The 18,444-nt window shown below is 39.0% G+C and overlaps 1 protein-coding gene across 1 annotated transcript in view; it reads left to right on the forward strand.

The window, feature by feature from the left end:
* RASGRF1 (Ras protein specific guanine nucleotide releasing factor 1) overlaps positions 1–18,444 on the forward strand; it is a 215,955-nt gene that overhangs the window by 138,176 nt on the left and 59,335 nt on the right. The window contains exons 11-13 of the mRNA XM_036737004.1: positions 1,919–1,982; positions 6,520–6,656; positions 13,762–13,844. Coding sequence (XP_036592899.1) covers positions 1,919–1,982; positions 6,520–6,656; positions 13,762–13,844 — 284 coding nt within the window. The remainder of the gene's footprint in view (positions 1–1,918; positions 1,983–6,519; positions 6,657–13,761; positions 13,845–18,444) is intronic.

Below are 18,444 nucleotides of genomic sequence, written 5' to 3' on the forward strand. Positions count from 1 at the left end.
ACAGCCTTTGCTGTATATTACAAGACTCATTATTACTTGGCTTTTTACCTAATAAGAGTCAATCTGCAGCTCGCTAAACTTAATAGCTTATGAAGATAAGCTTTTCAGAAGTAAGTGGGAATGAAAACCTTAAATAAAAAACTTGCAAAGATGAAAACATAATAATATATAATCATAACATGTGGCATTCATGTGGCACTTTAAAGTTTTAAAAGTACTTCACATACATTAACCCATTTGAACCTTGCAACATGCCTGCGAAGTAAATATTACTGACAATATCTCTCTCTACTTTATAAATTGAATAGAAGAAAATGGAATGGAAAAGGATTCATTAAGTGCTTATTATGGCCCAATGACTGTGCTAAGTGCTGGGAATACAAATTTAAAAGTAAGTCAGGCCCTGATCTCAAAGAACATTTTAATTGGAGATAACAACACATAAGAGAGTTCAGTCACATGATTGATGGAAAGGCTTGGTGGTCCTTTGGGGACTGGACTAGGAATGTTGCGGGAAGGATTCCATTCCTTTTGGCCTGGTTCCAAGTGAGTAAACTGAGGTTTAGAGAGTCTATGACTTGCCCAAGATCACAAAACTAGTTAAGTGTCTAAGGTAGGATTTAAACTCAGGTCTTGTGATTTTATGAGCAGCATGCTATTAATTACAGTGTGGTCTCTCTCTCCTCTTTCTCTCTTCCTCTCTTTCACCATATATGTGTGTATGTACACACACACACACACGCGCGCGCGCACACACACACACACACACATACACAAATACATGTATATATGTGTGTATACTTCTCTGTTATAACATGGAAAGCCTGTGACATGAGTGACAGGTTTTGGTTTTTTGTTTTTTTACCAGTGGCATTAAAAAAGAGTTGTTAGCTGCAAAAATTCTGCTCTAATACCTGAAAATGTTATAGAAATAATGTTGGGTCTTCAAAGTCTACACTGGCAGAGCACGCACTCTGACAGGTGTTACCAAGCTTAAAAAAAAAGCTTTAAGTTCAGAGCTAGCAACAGATTGTCTACAATTTGGTCCCAATTATTATAAATAATTAATCCCCTGCACTAGTCACATATACTTGAATTCACACTAGTTGAACAACTTCATAAACTATAGACATTGCTTCCAAGCCAATGCAAATATACAATTCAAAATCAAATTATGAGGCCACTTCACAGGGATTCATTATTTACACTAATTAGAACATAGTTGTACCCGTCACCCAAGAATCAACCTAAACACAGAGAGGCTCATAACCAAAAGATTGACCATCAAGTAGTTATTTTGGGAAAAAGAAACACAACAATTCATGAATGGGTTTACTAAGTAAAACATGGCAATGTTTCCATCTGAATAGGTGTAGGGCATATCCATATTGATGAAAACATGAGTCTTCTGAAGTATAAAGAGGAATTTAGTCATAGAGCTTGAGGAGACTTTAAAACCTATAATCACCAACCTAGACTTCTATATATAAGCATGACACAGGACTCTCTTTACTTGATTTCAGTGTAGGTCACATTTCTATTTTAGTTATTTGTAGAAATTAGTTTTATTTGTTTAAATCTATTAAGTGGTATATCTATAAAGATATAGATCACTAGGATAATATCATAAGATAAAAAACTAAAAGAAAACTGGGAGATTATGTAGTTAAACCATTTATTTTAGACATAAGGGAACCAACACTCAGAGGAAGGGAAGTGGTTTTCCTAACATCACAAAACTAGCTGGAGATGTATCAGTGACTTAAACCCAGATCTCTAGAATCCTCAGTCAGAATTATATATTGTATAACATATATCATACCACCTCATATACAAGAGGTAATTCCAAAAAAGTTGAAAACTAGAAAACATATTGAAACTCGAGATTCAAATTAATCCACATGCTGCTATTTTTCAGAATGGAGTGATCTCACTCATAGACTGTACCTTGATGGAAGAGCAAGAAAGTACAGATGAGGAAAGTAAGTATTTCACATTCCTTCAAAAATAACTAACCCCTAGATAGGAGGCTACTCAGTTTGAAGCAGTGTGTTGGTAAACAAAATGAGCTCTTAGCACTCAGTTCAGCCAAGTGCCCTTGAAGAGTTTGGCTTTTGTTTCCTTTGATTAATTCAGTGTATTTCATTAAGTCTTACTAGGTGCTAAGCCCCAGGCCTAAATCCCTATTAGGTGCTAAGCCTATATGGGTGTGAAGCTCCCAGGGTACCAAGGGGAGGTGCTAACTCAAGAGCCAATCATAGGAGCCTAAGTTCTGGTCATTCAGATGACGTTTGATGACATCTGAAATGGTATAAGAAGAGAAGACAGCCATTTGCGCGGGGCTCTCACTCTTGTTGGTGCACACTCCGGGCAGCTGTAGCTAAGAACCCTCCAGCTTGTAACCCGGATGCTGGAACTTTGTTAAACTCTGGTAACTATGTATTGGGATTTGAATCAGACAAGGTCTGTCTGTCGATGTTTGTACTTTGTTTGTATTTTACTCTGGAGTTCAGGGTGCTGGCTTTTCCCCCTGAACTAAGTGAATGGTATTTGTATGCTAAATTAAAGTAAGCTTGTCAACCCCTTAACGTTGCTTTCCTTAGTAAAGCAGATCAAAAGAACCTGGGCTTTTGCAGCGTGCTGGTAGCGTGCTTGTTGTTGGGCTTGTATTGGTCTTTCAGCCCCACAACAGCTGCTAGCCAGATTGTTGAAACAAGCAGGTAATGGTTTTTGCTGAGTATAGAGCAAAAAAAATTGAAAAACACACCTCTCCCTGGCAATAGAAGCTAGATTTAGAGCTGGAAGTGAACTGAGGGACCATCCAGCCAAACCCCTCCATTTTACAGGTGTGGAAAATGAATCCTAAAGAAGTAAAGTGACCCAATCAAGGTCACTTAGGTCCTAAAGTGGCAGAGATAAGTGGCAGATTCTGACTCCTCTGCACACACTGACTTACCATATAGAGAGAGGCATCTAATTTGTTTAAAAAGTAGTCTAGACTCTCTATCACACCAGTCATGAAAGGGATCAAAGGACTCGATACTATTATTAATATTCTAGCTAAAATGTTTTTTTCATTGTACCCCAGTGCCTAGAACACAGAATATTTCTAATAAATGCTTGAGGGATTGAATTGAATTGGAAGGGACAGAAAGAATAAATATTCTTACCTCTCCTCCCCATCTTTTTACAGGTTAGGTAATGAAGATATAGTGCCTGAGTCTCAAGTTTATCTCCCTGCATCCTAAATTAGTTTTGGGGGATTCAAATCATACAACCATGCTCATGTGCCCATATTCCCAAGTCACATAGAGTGAATGCTGGCCTTCATAGCTATAGTGAAGAGCCTTTCAAGAAGTCTCTATTCTCCCTTCCCCATCTGGTGAAGACCTAGCTAAAAACTCCATCAAAAAGAAGCAGAGGTGATATGGGACCTCCCCTAGATTAGAACAGTGCAGCTTGAGAAGTGGAGCTAAGGCAAGGGAGTTAGGACTTAAAAGCTGCACCTTATGTCTATCAAGGACATTAGTCTTATTACTAGTGTGTTCATGTGGTGCTTTAATTTCGGCAGCTCCTTCCCCAAGGTGACTCCCATTGGAGTTCACTCTGTCCTTTCATTTATTTTAATAGCCAAAGTGTTCACAGAGATTTCTAGATTCATAAACCGGCAACAAATGTTGAATTACCTAGCTTCAGTACCTATCACTTCATATGAGCCAGTACATCTTTCTGGACATCTGGACATCTTCTAATGTTAGGATGTACCAAAAGGAATCCATTTGGGATCTGTGGAAATTGTGCCATAAAAATGGGGCCTTCATTTTCCTAAATGTGCTAATCTTTTAGAGAAAATGGAATAAAATGGCAACAATCAAGGAATGTTTATACTTCTTATAAAACCAAAGGATCCTGAGTACCATCCATTGCATTCTTGCCCTGGGTATGTGACCACAGATTACTACACAGTTTATTGCCATCTTGTAGATTTGTTTTTGGACACAAAGTATGGCACCAAGAGCCATGAGTAGAAGTTCCAAATAGGTCAGTTTGAGCTTGATGTCAACAAAAAAAATCCCTAACAGATAAAACTATCCAAAAATGGAATGAGAAACCTTGATAGGTAATGAGTTCACTGTCATTGCAGGTCTTCAAGAAGAGGCCGAATAGCTAGTTTTCAAGAATGTTATAGTAAAGACTTTCAGATGGGGTTAAACCAGATAATCACTGAGGCTACTTCCAATTCTCAATCCAGCAATTCTGTGACTTTACTGAATGCAGTGTTTGTGTTGTAGAGATAAAGACTAGGCCTGTGATTTCACTGGTATAGGGAACTCCCAGATAAGGAAACTCCTTCTACTAAGACAGATCAGCACTCCACTAAAATTTACAATCTTAGAGAGATGAGCACAGAGTTCTGTGCCCAGGCTCACAAAGCCAGGATGTGTCAAGGGTTGTACTTGAACCGGGGTTTTCCTGGCTTTGCGGCCAGTTCTCTATCCAGTACACCTCATATGAACACTGTTTCTCTATGCTCTGGGACACAGCTATTGCATTTATGTGCTTATGTAAGAAATGGTCTCTCAACCCACAGCCTCTCTCCATTATTTTTAACCTTCCTGCCAATTTGATATGGAACAAGTCACTTTACTTCTCAAATGGTTTGGGGGAAGGCATGTTACACTAGAAGGGTAGCTAGGGGATGCGGTGGATAGAACCCTGGGCCTGGAATCAGGAAGAATTGAGTTAAAAATCTGGCCTCAGCCACTTACTAGCTGTGTGACCCTGGGCAGGTCACTTAACACTGTTTGCCTCAGTTTCCTCATCTGTAAAATGAGCTGGAGAAAGAAATGGCAAATCACTCCAGTATCTTTGCCAAGAAAACCCCAAATGACAAAGAGTCAGACATGACTGAAAAATGACTAAACACCACTGATATGCACTAACAAAGAGAGTTCCCAAACTGGGAGCTCCATATACCGATGGAATCATGGGGTCCAGATGAAAAACAAAAACCAAAAAAAAGTTCCCCCTTCTTAGAATGCAAGTACTGAAAGACACTTAGATGAAATCTTCTGGTCCAACCTCTGCCTTTCATAAATAAGGAAATTGAAGCCTAGAGAGATAAAATGATTACCCAAGGTCACCCAGCCAGTGAGTGATGGAGCCAATCCTAGAATCCAGGTCTCATGCCTCCATTATGTACTAAACAAAATGATAATGGTCCCTTTGGGGATGCTTTCATCTCATGAAACTAGGCATTTGAGAATGTAAGAATAGTTTCAGGTATTTAATAAGATAAAAATGCTGTGGATTTAGCATTCCTTCAAAGAGCTTGATATTTTACAACATTCTAGACAAAACCACAAAAAAGCAGACATCTATCAAACTTCCCTTTGGTTTCAGAAGAAGCATTTAGGGATGGGGGAGGGAGGGGCAGATGAAGCAAAGGGGGAAATGCGTGTGTATGGATGTGGGGGGAGCAAATGTGGGGGAGGAAGAAAAATAGAGAGAGAGAACCAGAGACAGATGTGAGAGGAGAGAGATGAAGGAAAGACAGAGTGGGGAGAAGAGAAGGGATAGAGAAAACAGAGAGAGAAACTAAGGAAGAGAAGGGGAGGGACAGAGAGAAAAGAAGAGAAGGGGAATAGAAAGGAAAAGAGAGAAGAGAGGGGAGGGAAAAATAGGAGAGGAGAGAAAAAATGAGAGACAGGGAGAGACAGAGAGAAGGTGGAAGAGATGGGGGAGAAAGACACAGAGAGAAAGGGAGAAATAGAAGGAAAGAGAGACAGAGACAGAGAGACAGAAAGAGAACCATCCATAAAATGAACAAATACAAAATGAATCCCAAAGTTCTGGCTAGCTTTTACACAAATGTACAGGCCAAGATGCTTAGCCTGGCTTGCTAACTCTTCCCAAGGTACAACATTTCATTTCCCCATCCTGTATGCCTTTTCACAGGTGGACCCTCATGCCCAGAATGTACCTTACCTCTGCTTCATAGAATTCCTACCTTCCTTCAAAGCCCAATTTAAGTGTCCGCCCCCCCGCCCCGCCACCACCGGTAGTGGTCCTTTGCCAGTCTCCCCCAACTGTTAGCTCTCCTTCCCTTTTGAAATTGCTTTGTGTGTATTACTTTGCATATATCTTCTATTTACTTATATACATGTTGTATACATTAATAGAATATAAGCTACAAGGTAGTTTTCCTCTGTGTGTCCTAGCACTGAACACAGCGTCTTACACAGAATAGATACTTGATTTTTTGTTGAGTTGAATTGAATAGATTTGATTTTATTGATCTTATTTGTTCCTTTCCCAACTGTGAAATAAGTGATTCCCCAACTTAGAGATGACTCAAGAAAAATATTAAGTAGTCAAACTTGCTATTAAAATGTTGTACGCAATGTTTAAGATGTGTCTAAAAGTGAGGTGGCTATGATATCATTAAAAAGTATTCTAGCAAAGAGAGGAGAAAAAGAATATTTGGTCTGTGAGCATGATCTCTTTTGAATTCTAAAGATAAAGCTTCTGGACAAGATATAGACCACTTGGATTTTAAGATTGTGGTGGAGCCAAAAGACTCTCCGTCTTTCACTGTCATCCTTGTGGCCTCCTCCAGACAAGAGAAAGCTGCCTGGACGAGTGACATTAGTCAGGTAAGAAGAAATCTGAAGACAAAGTGAAACTTCTTCTGAAGTGCTCAGGGTTTAGTTTGCTGGGGGTGGATAATGTGGGAGTTTTCCCAACTTACCCTTTAGCTAATTGCAAAAAGTGGAAGAGCAAACAATGTCTAACAGAACAGATAGAGATGGAAATGTTGACCAGGAAAAAAAAAGAAATACTGACCAGCTTTGTGGATCTTGATGGTGAGATAAGCTTCCCTACCCCATATGTTTACAGAAATATTAAACAGTGGAAACCCTTCCTAAGAGAGAAACAATAAAGCAAAATAACTGAAAATATGAATGGAGAGAAATTAGTCTGAACAAGTTACTTGAAGGCTCAAAAAATCTGTCATGAAACTCAAGAAGCCCATAATATCAATTACTTAAAGTTGTGATTTATTCTTGGAGGCAGCTAGATGGCTTAGTGGATAGAGCACTGAGCCTGGAGTGAGGAAGACATGAGTTTAAATCAGATCCCAAACACTTACTAGCTATGTGACCCTGGGCAAGTCATTTAACCTCTATTTGCCTTAATCGGCTGGAGAAGGAAATGGCAAACCACTGTAGTATCTTCAGAAGAAAACTCCATGAACAGGATTGGTTGTGCTTTGGTCCACAAGCTCAAGAAGAATCAGACATGACTGAACTACTGAAGAACAACAAGGATTTAGCTTTAGTCTTAAGAATTTACCAGATTAACATCCAATTTAGAAGAACTAGGCCTTTTAGGTCATAAAAGTTGCTAATAAAAGATTGCATCATTCATTAATCAGAAGGAACTAACGTTTTCTAAATAGACTGTAAGCCACACCCAACTAGAGCTAGAAGATATTAAGTGTGGAAGTTAAATCTGACAAGAAGTGGAACCGGAGTAACAACTACCTGACAAGCCCTGCCAGATTTGGTTCACAAAAGGGTCAATTAACTTTGCTTAGCTCAGTACCACAGAAGGCACTCCCAATCCTTAACAAATGTATGCTCTCAAGAGAGAGAAGGCAGGAGAGGATGGATTGATGCAAATCTACCACTACTGTAAAAAAAAAGACCCCAAAGCGTATGCCTTTTGGGTCAGTATCACCAAAAATCAAGAAACAGAAAACCCTACTATGTTCCAGGAAGCACATTGTTAGATTTTCTTAAAAAAATAAAGAGTTAATAATTATTTGCAGGATCATACGTTCCTGAAAGGCTAGAGGAAAAAAAATGAATGACTGTGTTAAGCAAGGGAGGCTATTATTAAAGCATTCTATTCAAATTTGTACCTGGCTGCCTGCCTGGCTGCCTACCTGCCATTAAGTGTTACAGACATCTGGTGGGGTTTATCCAGTTAGTGTTAATATAGATGATGACACCCTTGCAGCTGCATAGCAACATATTTAAAAGAAGCCAAATTCCCACAGAGAAAAAAACAAGAGTTCAGGACCAGAAGTCCATGTGGCTGCCAGTTCTGTACTTATAGTGCCTTACATACAGTAATTGCTTAAGCAAATACCCATTTCTTAAAATGAATTCTCAATTTCCTCCTTATGGACTAATCTTGGGAGTTGAGGGCAGATTAAGGAAGGTAGGAAGGAATGTTGGGAAGAGAGTCAGTTGGAGTATTTGACTGTCTAGACTATAGTCATAATATCCCTTTATAAATTGCTAATTGTCTATATCTATATAGAGATTTAGACATATAGATAAATTTATACATATCATATATATGTAGCTTTATAGACAATATATTCACCCTCTTCATGTAAAATGCAAGCTCCTCGAGGACAAGGACATGTTTTTTTTGTTTGTTTTTCCATCCACAGAACCTAGCACAGTGCTGTGAACATAGTAGATGCTTAATATATGCTTATTGAATTCAAGTTTTAGTTACTGCAAACTTAGCTGGGAATTCTGTGGATTGTCAGCCCCACAAGTATTCAGGCAATAAGCAGTAGCAAGTGATCCTCTCAGAGTAGCCACGACCTACCTCCCCCATTTTGCCACCTGATTTTAGGTACCCTAAATTCTAGCTATTCACCCTTTTCTTCAATCATATGCAAGTGAGAGCTAAGGAGTCAAAGTTATATTACAGTCATTGTAAAATGGAGCTTAGAAATGCAAACAAATATCCACATTTGTCCAAATTTCTTTGTGTCCATTTTGCAGTGGAACCAAGAACAGCGTGTATTTATAAAGAAGCATACTTGGCCAATGTTATTGAACCACCTCCTCCTAGTACCTGAGCCTGACTCTCTGCCTGTGGGTTTATTTCCTTAGGAAGCTATAGATTCATCCTTTCAAGCCTGCTTAGTAATTTTGTTAGACCTCTTAATTTGAATCATTAGATACTAAGGAGTCTGAAGTCAGAGAATTAATCCCCATGAAAGTAAAAAAAAAAGACTCTTCCAGGATAGGAATGCAAATGTGATTCAAAAAAAAGAGTTTTATTCTTAGGACTCATTTTAATCTTATCTATGTTATTGACTTTAAATGTTGATACTTTGATGAATCCCTTCTCCTATTCTTTTGAGCATGCTCCCTCTACCAACACAGATTAGAACTCATTTATATCTCTAACATATTCATATTACTCCTAGAAACCAAAGTCTACAGAGCACAGTTCTTAATGACCTCCTAAATGCCATCTAGAGTGCCAAGCATCCCATTCAGCATAGTTCTTATATAACACTATGGTTCACAGAGCAAGACATTAAAACCTGGAGCACTTAATGGGATGGTTGAATAGGCATTTCCCCTTCCCCTCAGTCCTGCATTTTCCAAGCAAATCCATCAAGGTCCATGTCTTCTGGCAAGTCAGGCCAGGCCTTGGGCACATCCTCCTAAAAGAGTTCATCTTCTCTCGGTCTTTCTGATTCCAGGTCTCCTACTCTATCCACTGTACCACTTAGCTGCCTAATATTGTTACTACTAATAATATTACTAATAATAGTGCTAATAGCATTAATATAATGCTTTAAGATTTGCAAAGATAAGTATATTAATTCATTTAAGTATTCTCTTTCCCCTGGCCCAGTATCCATGAGGTATAATAAAAAGAATATTGAATATGGAGTCAGAAGGCCTGGATTTGCATATTGACTTTCAGTTCTTATGTGTAATTGGGCAACTCATTTAATCTTTCTAAGCCTCAGTTTCCTCACTGATAAAATGAAGGGGTTGATTCTGATACTGCATAAGGCCCCTTCCATCTCTAAATCCCATGTGCCTGGGAACGTTCGGTCCAGACAAGCTCTCAGTCTGGATTGTTTAGCACCACTTATCTTCTATCAGCCTGGGGCTGTTCTGGATATAAAGAGTACCCAGGATGGCATGACAATATGTCACCTTTCCCAAATTATCGAGCACATTGAGTTACAGCCAAGCTGACCAATATACTTTTCCATTGACTAGCTTAACAACCATTTCAAACCATGGTCCAGTCAATTCAACTGTCATATACCCAGACAAATCAAATTGATGGCCAATCAATGGTGAGTGACCATATTGGCCAAATCCATTCTATTACAGTATTTAATGTCAATGGGTTCTAAATCTTCTAGTACTGCTGTGAGAAAAAATTATATATATATATATATATATATATATATATATATATATATATATATAATTATATATTATGTATATTATAATTATATATATCTTTCTCTGATGGAAGGAGATTAAAATAAATATACCAGACCCTACTAGTGAATAAATGATGGCCAAGTAGCAAGTTGAGTGCCCTGGGAGAAACCTTAACTCTTACTGAATGCTAATTACTGTTCCAACAACAAAAAAACAATCCCTTTAAAAGTTTACGAAAGTTATCTGCCCTATGTCCCTTGAGGCTGCTAGTGCCAAGCCTGGAGACTTCCATCTATGGAGGGAATTTGCCACTTCCTGCTGCTGCCTCATAGCCATCCTCCTCAGGTAAAAAGACCTCACGTGCACTAGTACCCTAAGCTTTCCATCTTCTGCTCACTGAAGCATTTTTCCTGAGGAAAGTCTGCTTGAGGCCAGGCTAGGTGTCTTCCATCTGTTCCAAAGTAACCGCTCCTATCTGTACCAGCATAAGACATCTTCCACCTCCTGCTGCCAGCCCATTATCCCAATCAGGATGTAGAGAACGTCTATGGCAAAGAACCACTTTCCCTTCAACTTGAAGTGTTCTGTCTTCTTCTGGGTCCATCCTTTGAGGGTAGAGGAGTGGGACTGATATCCTCCACTCAATGGTGAACATTCTCACACCTGGTCATATTCTTCACATCCCAGTGACTCTAAACATCTACAGATCATCATCTAAACCCCACCCCACACCCCCTTCCACTTGATTCCTCATTCCAATCTCCCCAGTCCTCCCACACCGAAATTTCATCCTAACTCCACCTAGCCCTCTAGAATGCCTGTTCCATAGTCAACAAATTTCCCTTCATCTTAAAATTTTCTTCTCCCATTCCTTCCATCTATCTGTTCTTACTGAAACCTGACTTGCCCTTAATGATACAAACTCCCTGAGCCACCCTTCCCAGTGCTGGCTGCACCTTCATTCATTCTTCATCAACTCATTCTCTCCTCTGACACTGCCACTACTCTAGTGCAGGCTCTCATCACCCCACTCCTTAATTACTACAATAGCCTACTGGTGGGGCTGCCAGCCTCAAGTCTCTCCTCACTCCAATCCATTCTCCATTTTGCCATTAAAGTAATTTTCCTAAAAGAGAGGTCTGATCATGTCACCCTCCTACTCAACAAATTCCAATGGCTTCCTTCTGCCCCAGGAGCAAATACAAAATACACAATTTGCATTCAAAGCCCTTCATAACCTACCTTTCCAGTCTTTTTATGCCTTACTCCCCTACATTTATTCTTCAATCCAGGAGGCTTGTGTCACTGGACATTTTCCCAGGCTATCCCCTATTCATTCTCTACTCCAACTACTGACCTCCATGGCTTCCTTTAAGTCCCAACTAAAATGCTGTCTTCTAAATGATGTCTTCCCTACCCCCATATTGATTCCATTTCTTTCCCTCTTTTAATTATTTCCTATTTATCCTGTATATATAGCTTGCTTTGTATATATTTGTCTGTTGTCTTCCCATTAGATTGTAAGTTCCTTGAGGGCAGGAACTAGTTTCTTGCCTCTTTTTATATCCCTAGCCCTTAGCACAGTGTCTGGCACATAGTAAGAACTTAGTAAATATTTATTGATAAATTAATAGATCTCAAAGACTTCCTTACAGCATCTGATGGACTCATAGAATGTTGGAAGTGGAAGAGGCTTTCAAGTACAGCTCAGTTCCCCAAAGTAATTTAGGGGACTGAGGCGACGAGGAAACTGAGAACCAAAGAAGTGAGGTTAGTATCAAAAAACAGGAACATACACTCTCCCTTTTGCTCCACGGATTTTAAGCACTGAGCCCTTAAAACCTAGCTAAGTAAATGCTGTTTCTCAGTTACTCATAAGTAAGTAAATACCACGGTGAGTCAGGTGCAGAGCTGAGGAGATCCTAAGATACTCGATTCCCAGTTCAGGGTTCTTTCCACTACCCCAAGCTAATTCTATCTGGATTATTCTTGTCACCATTTGATTCAAACTTTGGAGCTAGGTAAGGAACCTTATTTAGTCTCACTCTTTTCTTTTTTGACCTTGTGAGGCTATAATGTCTTTTTAACCATGAGAGAACTTGAAAAGTCTTTTATTCTGTGGTCAACTCTTGATTTTCAAACACTGTTTAAAATAAGTCAATTGATCAGGCTTACAAATTTTCCATTTAGACTTTTTTGCCATGCATTTGATTTACATTTTGCCTATGTTCATTGAACGATGACTAATATGAACAAAAGTTAACTTTGCCCACTCCGATAACTAAAATCTTCATAATTCTTTCCAATATTACTAGTATCTCTTTTCATTGCCCTTTCCTCCACAGTTTAAAAACAACTTGGATGTGTATACTTTTAGTCTTTTTATTCCCTTGACTTTTCCCTGATTGATTCCCCTTCACAGTTCCCACAATATGTTCCAAACCTTTTCTTCTCTTCTCAAACCACTTACCCCTCTCCCACCAATAACCTTTGCTGTATCATGGATCCCTTTGGCAGTATAGTGAAGCATACAGGTACCTACATACTTATTATTGCTGACATTCATTATTGAAGGAAATATTAAATTTAAGTTAAAGACCAGTGAAAATGAAGTAATTTCTCAAACAACACTTCCAGAAGAGAATTCATTATGTCTGCCCCTAAACATGCCTCTCTTCCTAACTTCTCTCTTTCTGTCAAGGGTGTCACTATCCTTCTAGTTACCACCCCAGTTTGCAAATTTGGAATCATTCTCAACTCTTCACTCTCACTCATCCTCTGCATTCAGTCAGTTGCAAAGTCTTGTAAATTCTACCTCCATGATATAACTCACATCAGCCATAGTCCTAGTTTTGACTCTCATAACCTCTTGCACAACTATTACAAAAGCCTCCTAACTGATTTCCATGATTCCATTCTGCCCTTTTCCAATCCAAATAGCTACCAAATTGCTATTCCTAAAGTATAGGTCTGATCATGTCACTCTCCATCCCAAGATACTTCAATGTCTCCCTTTCACCTCTAAGATAAAATACAGACTCCTCCATTTGGCATTTAAAGCCCTTCAGTCTGGCTTCTTATTTCCTCAACAGACTGATTTCACATTATTCCCTTCATGTCACCATGTTCCGATCAAACCAGCCTTTTTGCTTTTCCCCTGTATACAGCATTCCATCTCCCAAGATGCCCAAGATGTCCCCTGGGCCTATAATGTACTTGTCCTTCACCTCTACTTCTTAGAATTCCTCCACCCCTTCACAGTGCCATGTACTATACAAAATTCTTCCTATTACCCCCAGTGGTTTGCGTCCTCTCCTCCTTCCCATAAATTGCTTTTCTTTTACTTTGTATTTGTGTACATGTTGTATCCCGTAAATACAAGGTAAGGTCCTTGAGGGCAGGGAGCTTCTTTTTTTCTTTATGTCCCCATTACCTAGCATGGTGCCTTTAACATAATAAATGCTTAGTAAATACTTGTTGAACTTAATTAGTCATTTAGTTAGATATATGACACTTTATTCTCTGTTTCTAGTGTGTAGATAATATTAGATGCAATGGCCTCATGATGAATGCATTCGAAGAAAACTCCAAAGTCACTGTTCCTCAAATGATCAAGTAAGTGATTTTTTTTATTGCCAGAATTTTCTGAGACATGATTTAAGAAAGTGGTTGAGAATCTAACCATATGCACGGAGAACCGAACCATTCATTAGTACATGGGTGAGTCTTAAGGAGCTCAAAAATTCCATTGGGTTTCAACATCTGAATTTTGCTTCAGTTCATCATAATTAAACACATAAGGATTTTAGTTAAAAAATTTTCTGTCTTTGCAGTTTCTGAAGACATGATAACTTCTGAAGACATGATATTTAAAATGTAAGCTACATTTTCCTAGACCCATACGAAACCATGTAGGAAACCTATAGAAAGTTCAAGAATAATAAACAAATAATTAATTAATAACAGTGTCTATCCAGTGCCAGATGTCCATAGGAAAAGCTGAAAAACTTAGTGAAATGTATCACTCTTCCCAAATACTCTGATTTTTATCATTGTGAAAACAAAGCTGCAAGAACCTCTCTATGGTCCTAATTCTTCCAACCATGTCTCAGGGATGTGGGCCTCCTTACATACTTCTCATTGTCTGTAATCACCCTCTGCACCCACATATGGTCTCAGGCCACCCATGACAGGTAAGAACCATAAAAGAGGCACCAGGGACCCATCCAAGGAACAAGGTCACTGGCTGGTGCTCCTGTCTTGAATTAACTAACCTGGATTCTTGACCTCGGTTTTCCTTGACTTTTTGATGATTTTTTTCTGTCTTGACAATCTTCTGACTCTCAGAATTTCTGGTTTGCTCCTGACCAAATTAGCTATTCATTTATTGATCAGTCAGGTTCCCATATTGGGCATTTGCTTTATATCTCCAGTCCATTAATCTCAGGGTCTGCTACTTGTCCAGGTCATTTTCAGGCTTGTTACCCATGTAAATAGCTATAACCTGCGGTTTTTCATACTAAACAACTAGTTCTTTTGCTTTTTACATGGATTATCTGGCATCATGGACATAAACTTTGCTGAGCCAAGTGTGGATAAAAATGGACATGGCCTCTCCACCTTCCAATCTGAGGAAAGATCAGCACCAAATGCCAAGTGAAGGCTCAAATCAATTTATATTTTTAATCAATTAAGTCCTCCATATATTCTAGTTATTTTGGTATCTAAAGTACATACAATGAATGTCTTTCTAGGCGAGATACTTTACTATGTGGTCCTTCTAAAGTCTTATACAGATCCAATACAAGACTCATATTATAGCAAATTCTACACTCTGGTGGTTTGCATTCTAGTAAGGTTCCAGATCATGTGTATGTAAGCATTTAGCCAAGCATTTTTCTACAGATTAACCCAATTCAGTGGGCCAAATACCTAAGAGAAATATGTCTACTAGAAAGTATTTTTAACAACAACAAAAAAGAAATTACTACTGCCTCACTAAAATTTATTTTTTCACCTACTGCTTATTCTCTTCGAAATAATATGGCTAACGTTCCACTAATAATGACCACTAATAAGGTCTGCTAATAAATTTGTGGACTAATGAGTATTTTTTATTTTCTATGAGACTGGCCTAGAGATTTCCTCAGCTGTGTAAGAAGGCACAGCTTTTGAGACATAATGAATCATTGGACTAGATAATTAAAACATTGAATTAAGTGATTTCTAAATCTCTCCAAATCTGAGATTACTGGCCCTTCACAAATGTTAATTTAGCTCTAAAATTCTGGCTGACCTTTCACGAAAGCAGCCATCAGAAATAAAAATATGCTTTAGTCAACTATTAGTGATATCTGATTCATAATTTGATAGTAACATGGTAATTGCTAATGGAATCTACTAATTTTTTATAATTATTACATGGTCTAGTGTGTCTGTTGGCAGCATGAATAGCAAGATGTTCCATGAATCAAAAAGATATAAGTTATCCACAAAAGAGAACAAGAAGACCTAAAGTCATGATTCTGATTGGAAGACAAAAATGCCCATGTAATGCTATGAAGTAGAGGAGAGGGTTGATCAGTGAGCCCTTGATTAATTTGATGTTTCCCAATCAACTTGATGGGAAACCAATACCACACTAAAGGGTATGGACCTTTATCTGGAGGCATCTTAAAAACATTTCCCAAGGAGGCAGACATGTGGCTGGCACTCTTAAGAGGAAATGGGAAACGTATTTCTAATTTTCTTTAATTTTTTCTAAATGCCTCCAAAATGATTGAGAATTAGGGCCTCTAGTTGGAAGAACAGCTCATCCCCCATGGTCTCTGAAAATAAGTTGATTGCCTCTCTCTCTCTCTCTCTCTCTCTCTCTCTCTGTCTCTCTCTCTCTGTCTCTCTCTCTCTCTGTATGTGTTTCTATCTCTTTTCCCTGTCTTTCTCTGTGTCTCTCTTTGTGTTTGTCTCTCTATCTATGTCCATCTCTCTCTGTCTGTCTCTCTCTCCTGAATTCCATTCTTGAACTCTAAAACCTAGGATTACCCAGGAGGCAACTCTCAAAGCTGGGCAACCCAGGAAATTGCCCCTCTTTGGATAGAAGGCTAGATTCCAAGATCACAATGATTAGGGTATTCAGAATTTCCTCTCCTTTACACAGTAGGTTGGAGTCCAGGAACTATGTCCTTGAACTCCTCTCTAGGACTATGTATAAGTACACATCCTCCACTGTCATCTGATTCTACCACAAATCAACATCATCTACTTCTGGGGGGGGGGTGGAAAAAATCCTCCACCCTTCCACACCCACTCCAGATTGAAGGCTCAATCTTCTGTGTCCCACTCTAGAATTTCACAGGAGAGAGGGTGGAAAATAAAATTAAAATTAAAAAACACAATCAGGTCATTTTATAGGGCATAGTCAATTCTTCCCACAAGAGTCTGCCCCTGCCTTATTCTCAATCACCAACATCTTGGAAGCATCCCCAGTCAATGAGAACCAATCAGAACCCCACCCTCCCAGCATGATGCCAGTGCTCATGCCTATGTCCAAAAGATGTGCCCTTCAGATGCTTTCAGACAAAGATCCACGACCTTCATAAATTCATAAAATTGAACAAGAATTCCCTTGGTCAAATATCCTTATACTTTGCATTTGCACTGGGAATTGAGGTATAGTGCCATAAGCCTCAGGCCTCATTAACCATTTAACCAGAATCTCCCTAACAAATAAAGATACCCCAGTGCCTAACTGGTGGGACCTCAAGCAGATGCTAATCCTAGCTTCTTTCCACAGGGTCCCCTTACTCTTCTCTCTTCTTCCCAAACCCTGCTCTGGATCTTGGAGTAGGGCAAGGGAAGAGAAGTTTGAACCATAAAAGATTCCCATAGAGATCTGAAACAGCCCAAGCCATACCTGAGAGAAAATTCCAGAACCTAATCTCAGTCCTCAGCAAAAGGGAAAGATCCATAAAATCATAACATGTTGGAGTTCGTGGAAATTTCAGAGATCATCAAGTCATGGAGTTTTTTTGACCTGGGGTTCATGGACCACCAAGAGGTCTTGGGATAGATGTCAGGTGGTTGGTGAACTTGGATGGGAAAAAATTACATTTTTTATTTTATTGTCTTCTAAGTTAAATTTAGCATTTCCTTCAACTATGAATATAGGCAATGAACATAAACCTGAGGAGAGATGGATAAGCTTCAACAGACTGCCACAGCGGTGCATGACCCTCCAAAAAGTTTTTAAGGACCTCTCATCTAGTCCAACCCCACCAATTCTCAGGTCTAGAGAAATGAAGTAATCTGCCCAAGGTCACAGAACCAGAACTAGAACCCATGTCTCCTGACTCCCACTCCAGCACCCAGAAGTCTAGGGAAGGAGAATTCTCCTCTGAATTTCAATGTTTTAAGTACTTCTCATAGACTTTTTGAAACAAAAGTAAATCTCCCATTCTTGAACATCAAACACTTGAAAAGAAGTGCACAGAGTCTGCATCACTGAGTTATAAAAAATTTAATAGGACTAAGAAGAGATATACAAATACTCATTTGTAATTATGAATTTCTTGCATAATCATCATCTAACCTCCCAAATTTCCAAACTCCGCATTAAGAACAACATCAAGTAGTGCAATAAAATCTTTGGGCTTGATTCCAGGATTTGCAAAGAAAGAGACATTTCAGTCCCATTCTGTCCCCTGAATGGCTGTGTCACAGTAAGAGTCCTACACTCTCCCTAAGCTCCAGTTTCTTCCTTAAGACAGGAAAAAGGGGGAGATTAAGCGGACTAGGTACTCTGTAAAGGCCCTTCCATCTTCAACACTATATGCTGAGAGCTAGTGAAGTCTAACGGATAGAGAGCTGACCTCATGGTCAGAAGAATCTGGCTTCAGTCTTATCTTTACCATATACCAGCTGCATGGCTGCAGGCATTTAAACCTTTCAGAATCCTGGGAAACTGTCTAAGACTATAATCTGCCCAGAAGGCGCTAATTTGACTTGGTAAAGGAAGCTCCTCACCACAAGCTTCTTACCCTAATAAAATTATAGACTTTAACTTTAAAAAAAAAAAGATAATTGCTATATTTGACCTCTGGGAATCTTGAAACTCTTCGAACCTGTTTCTCTAACACTCTAACCATCACATCAGTCTGATTCAGACAAGAAATACACCAGAGAGGACTTTCTTGGTAATTCTTTTGTTACCTTTTTA

This window comes from Trichosurus vulpecula, chromosome 8 (assembly GCF_011100635.1).
Source record: "Trichosurus vulpecula isolate mTriVul1 chromosome 8, mTriVul1.pri, whole genome shotgun sequence".
Lineage (NCBI taxonomy): Eukaryota > Metazoa > Chordata > Mammalia > Diprotodontia > Phalangeridae > Trichosurus > Trichosurus vulpecula.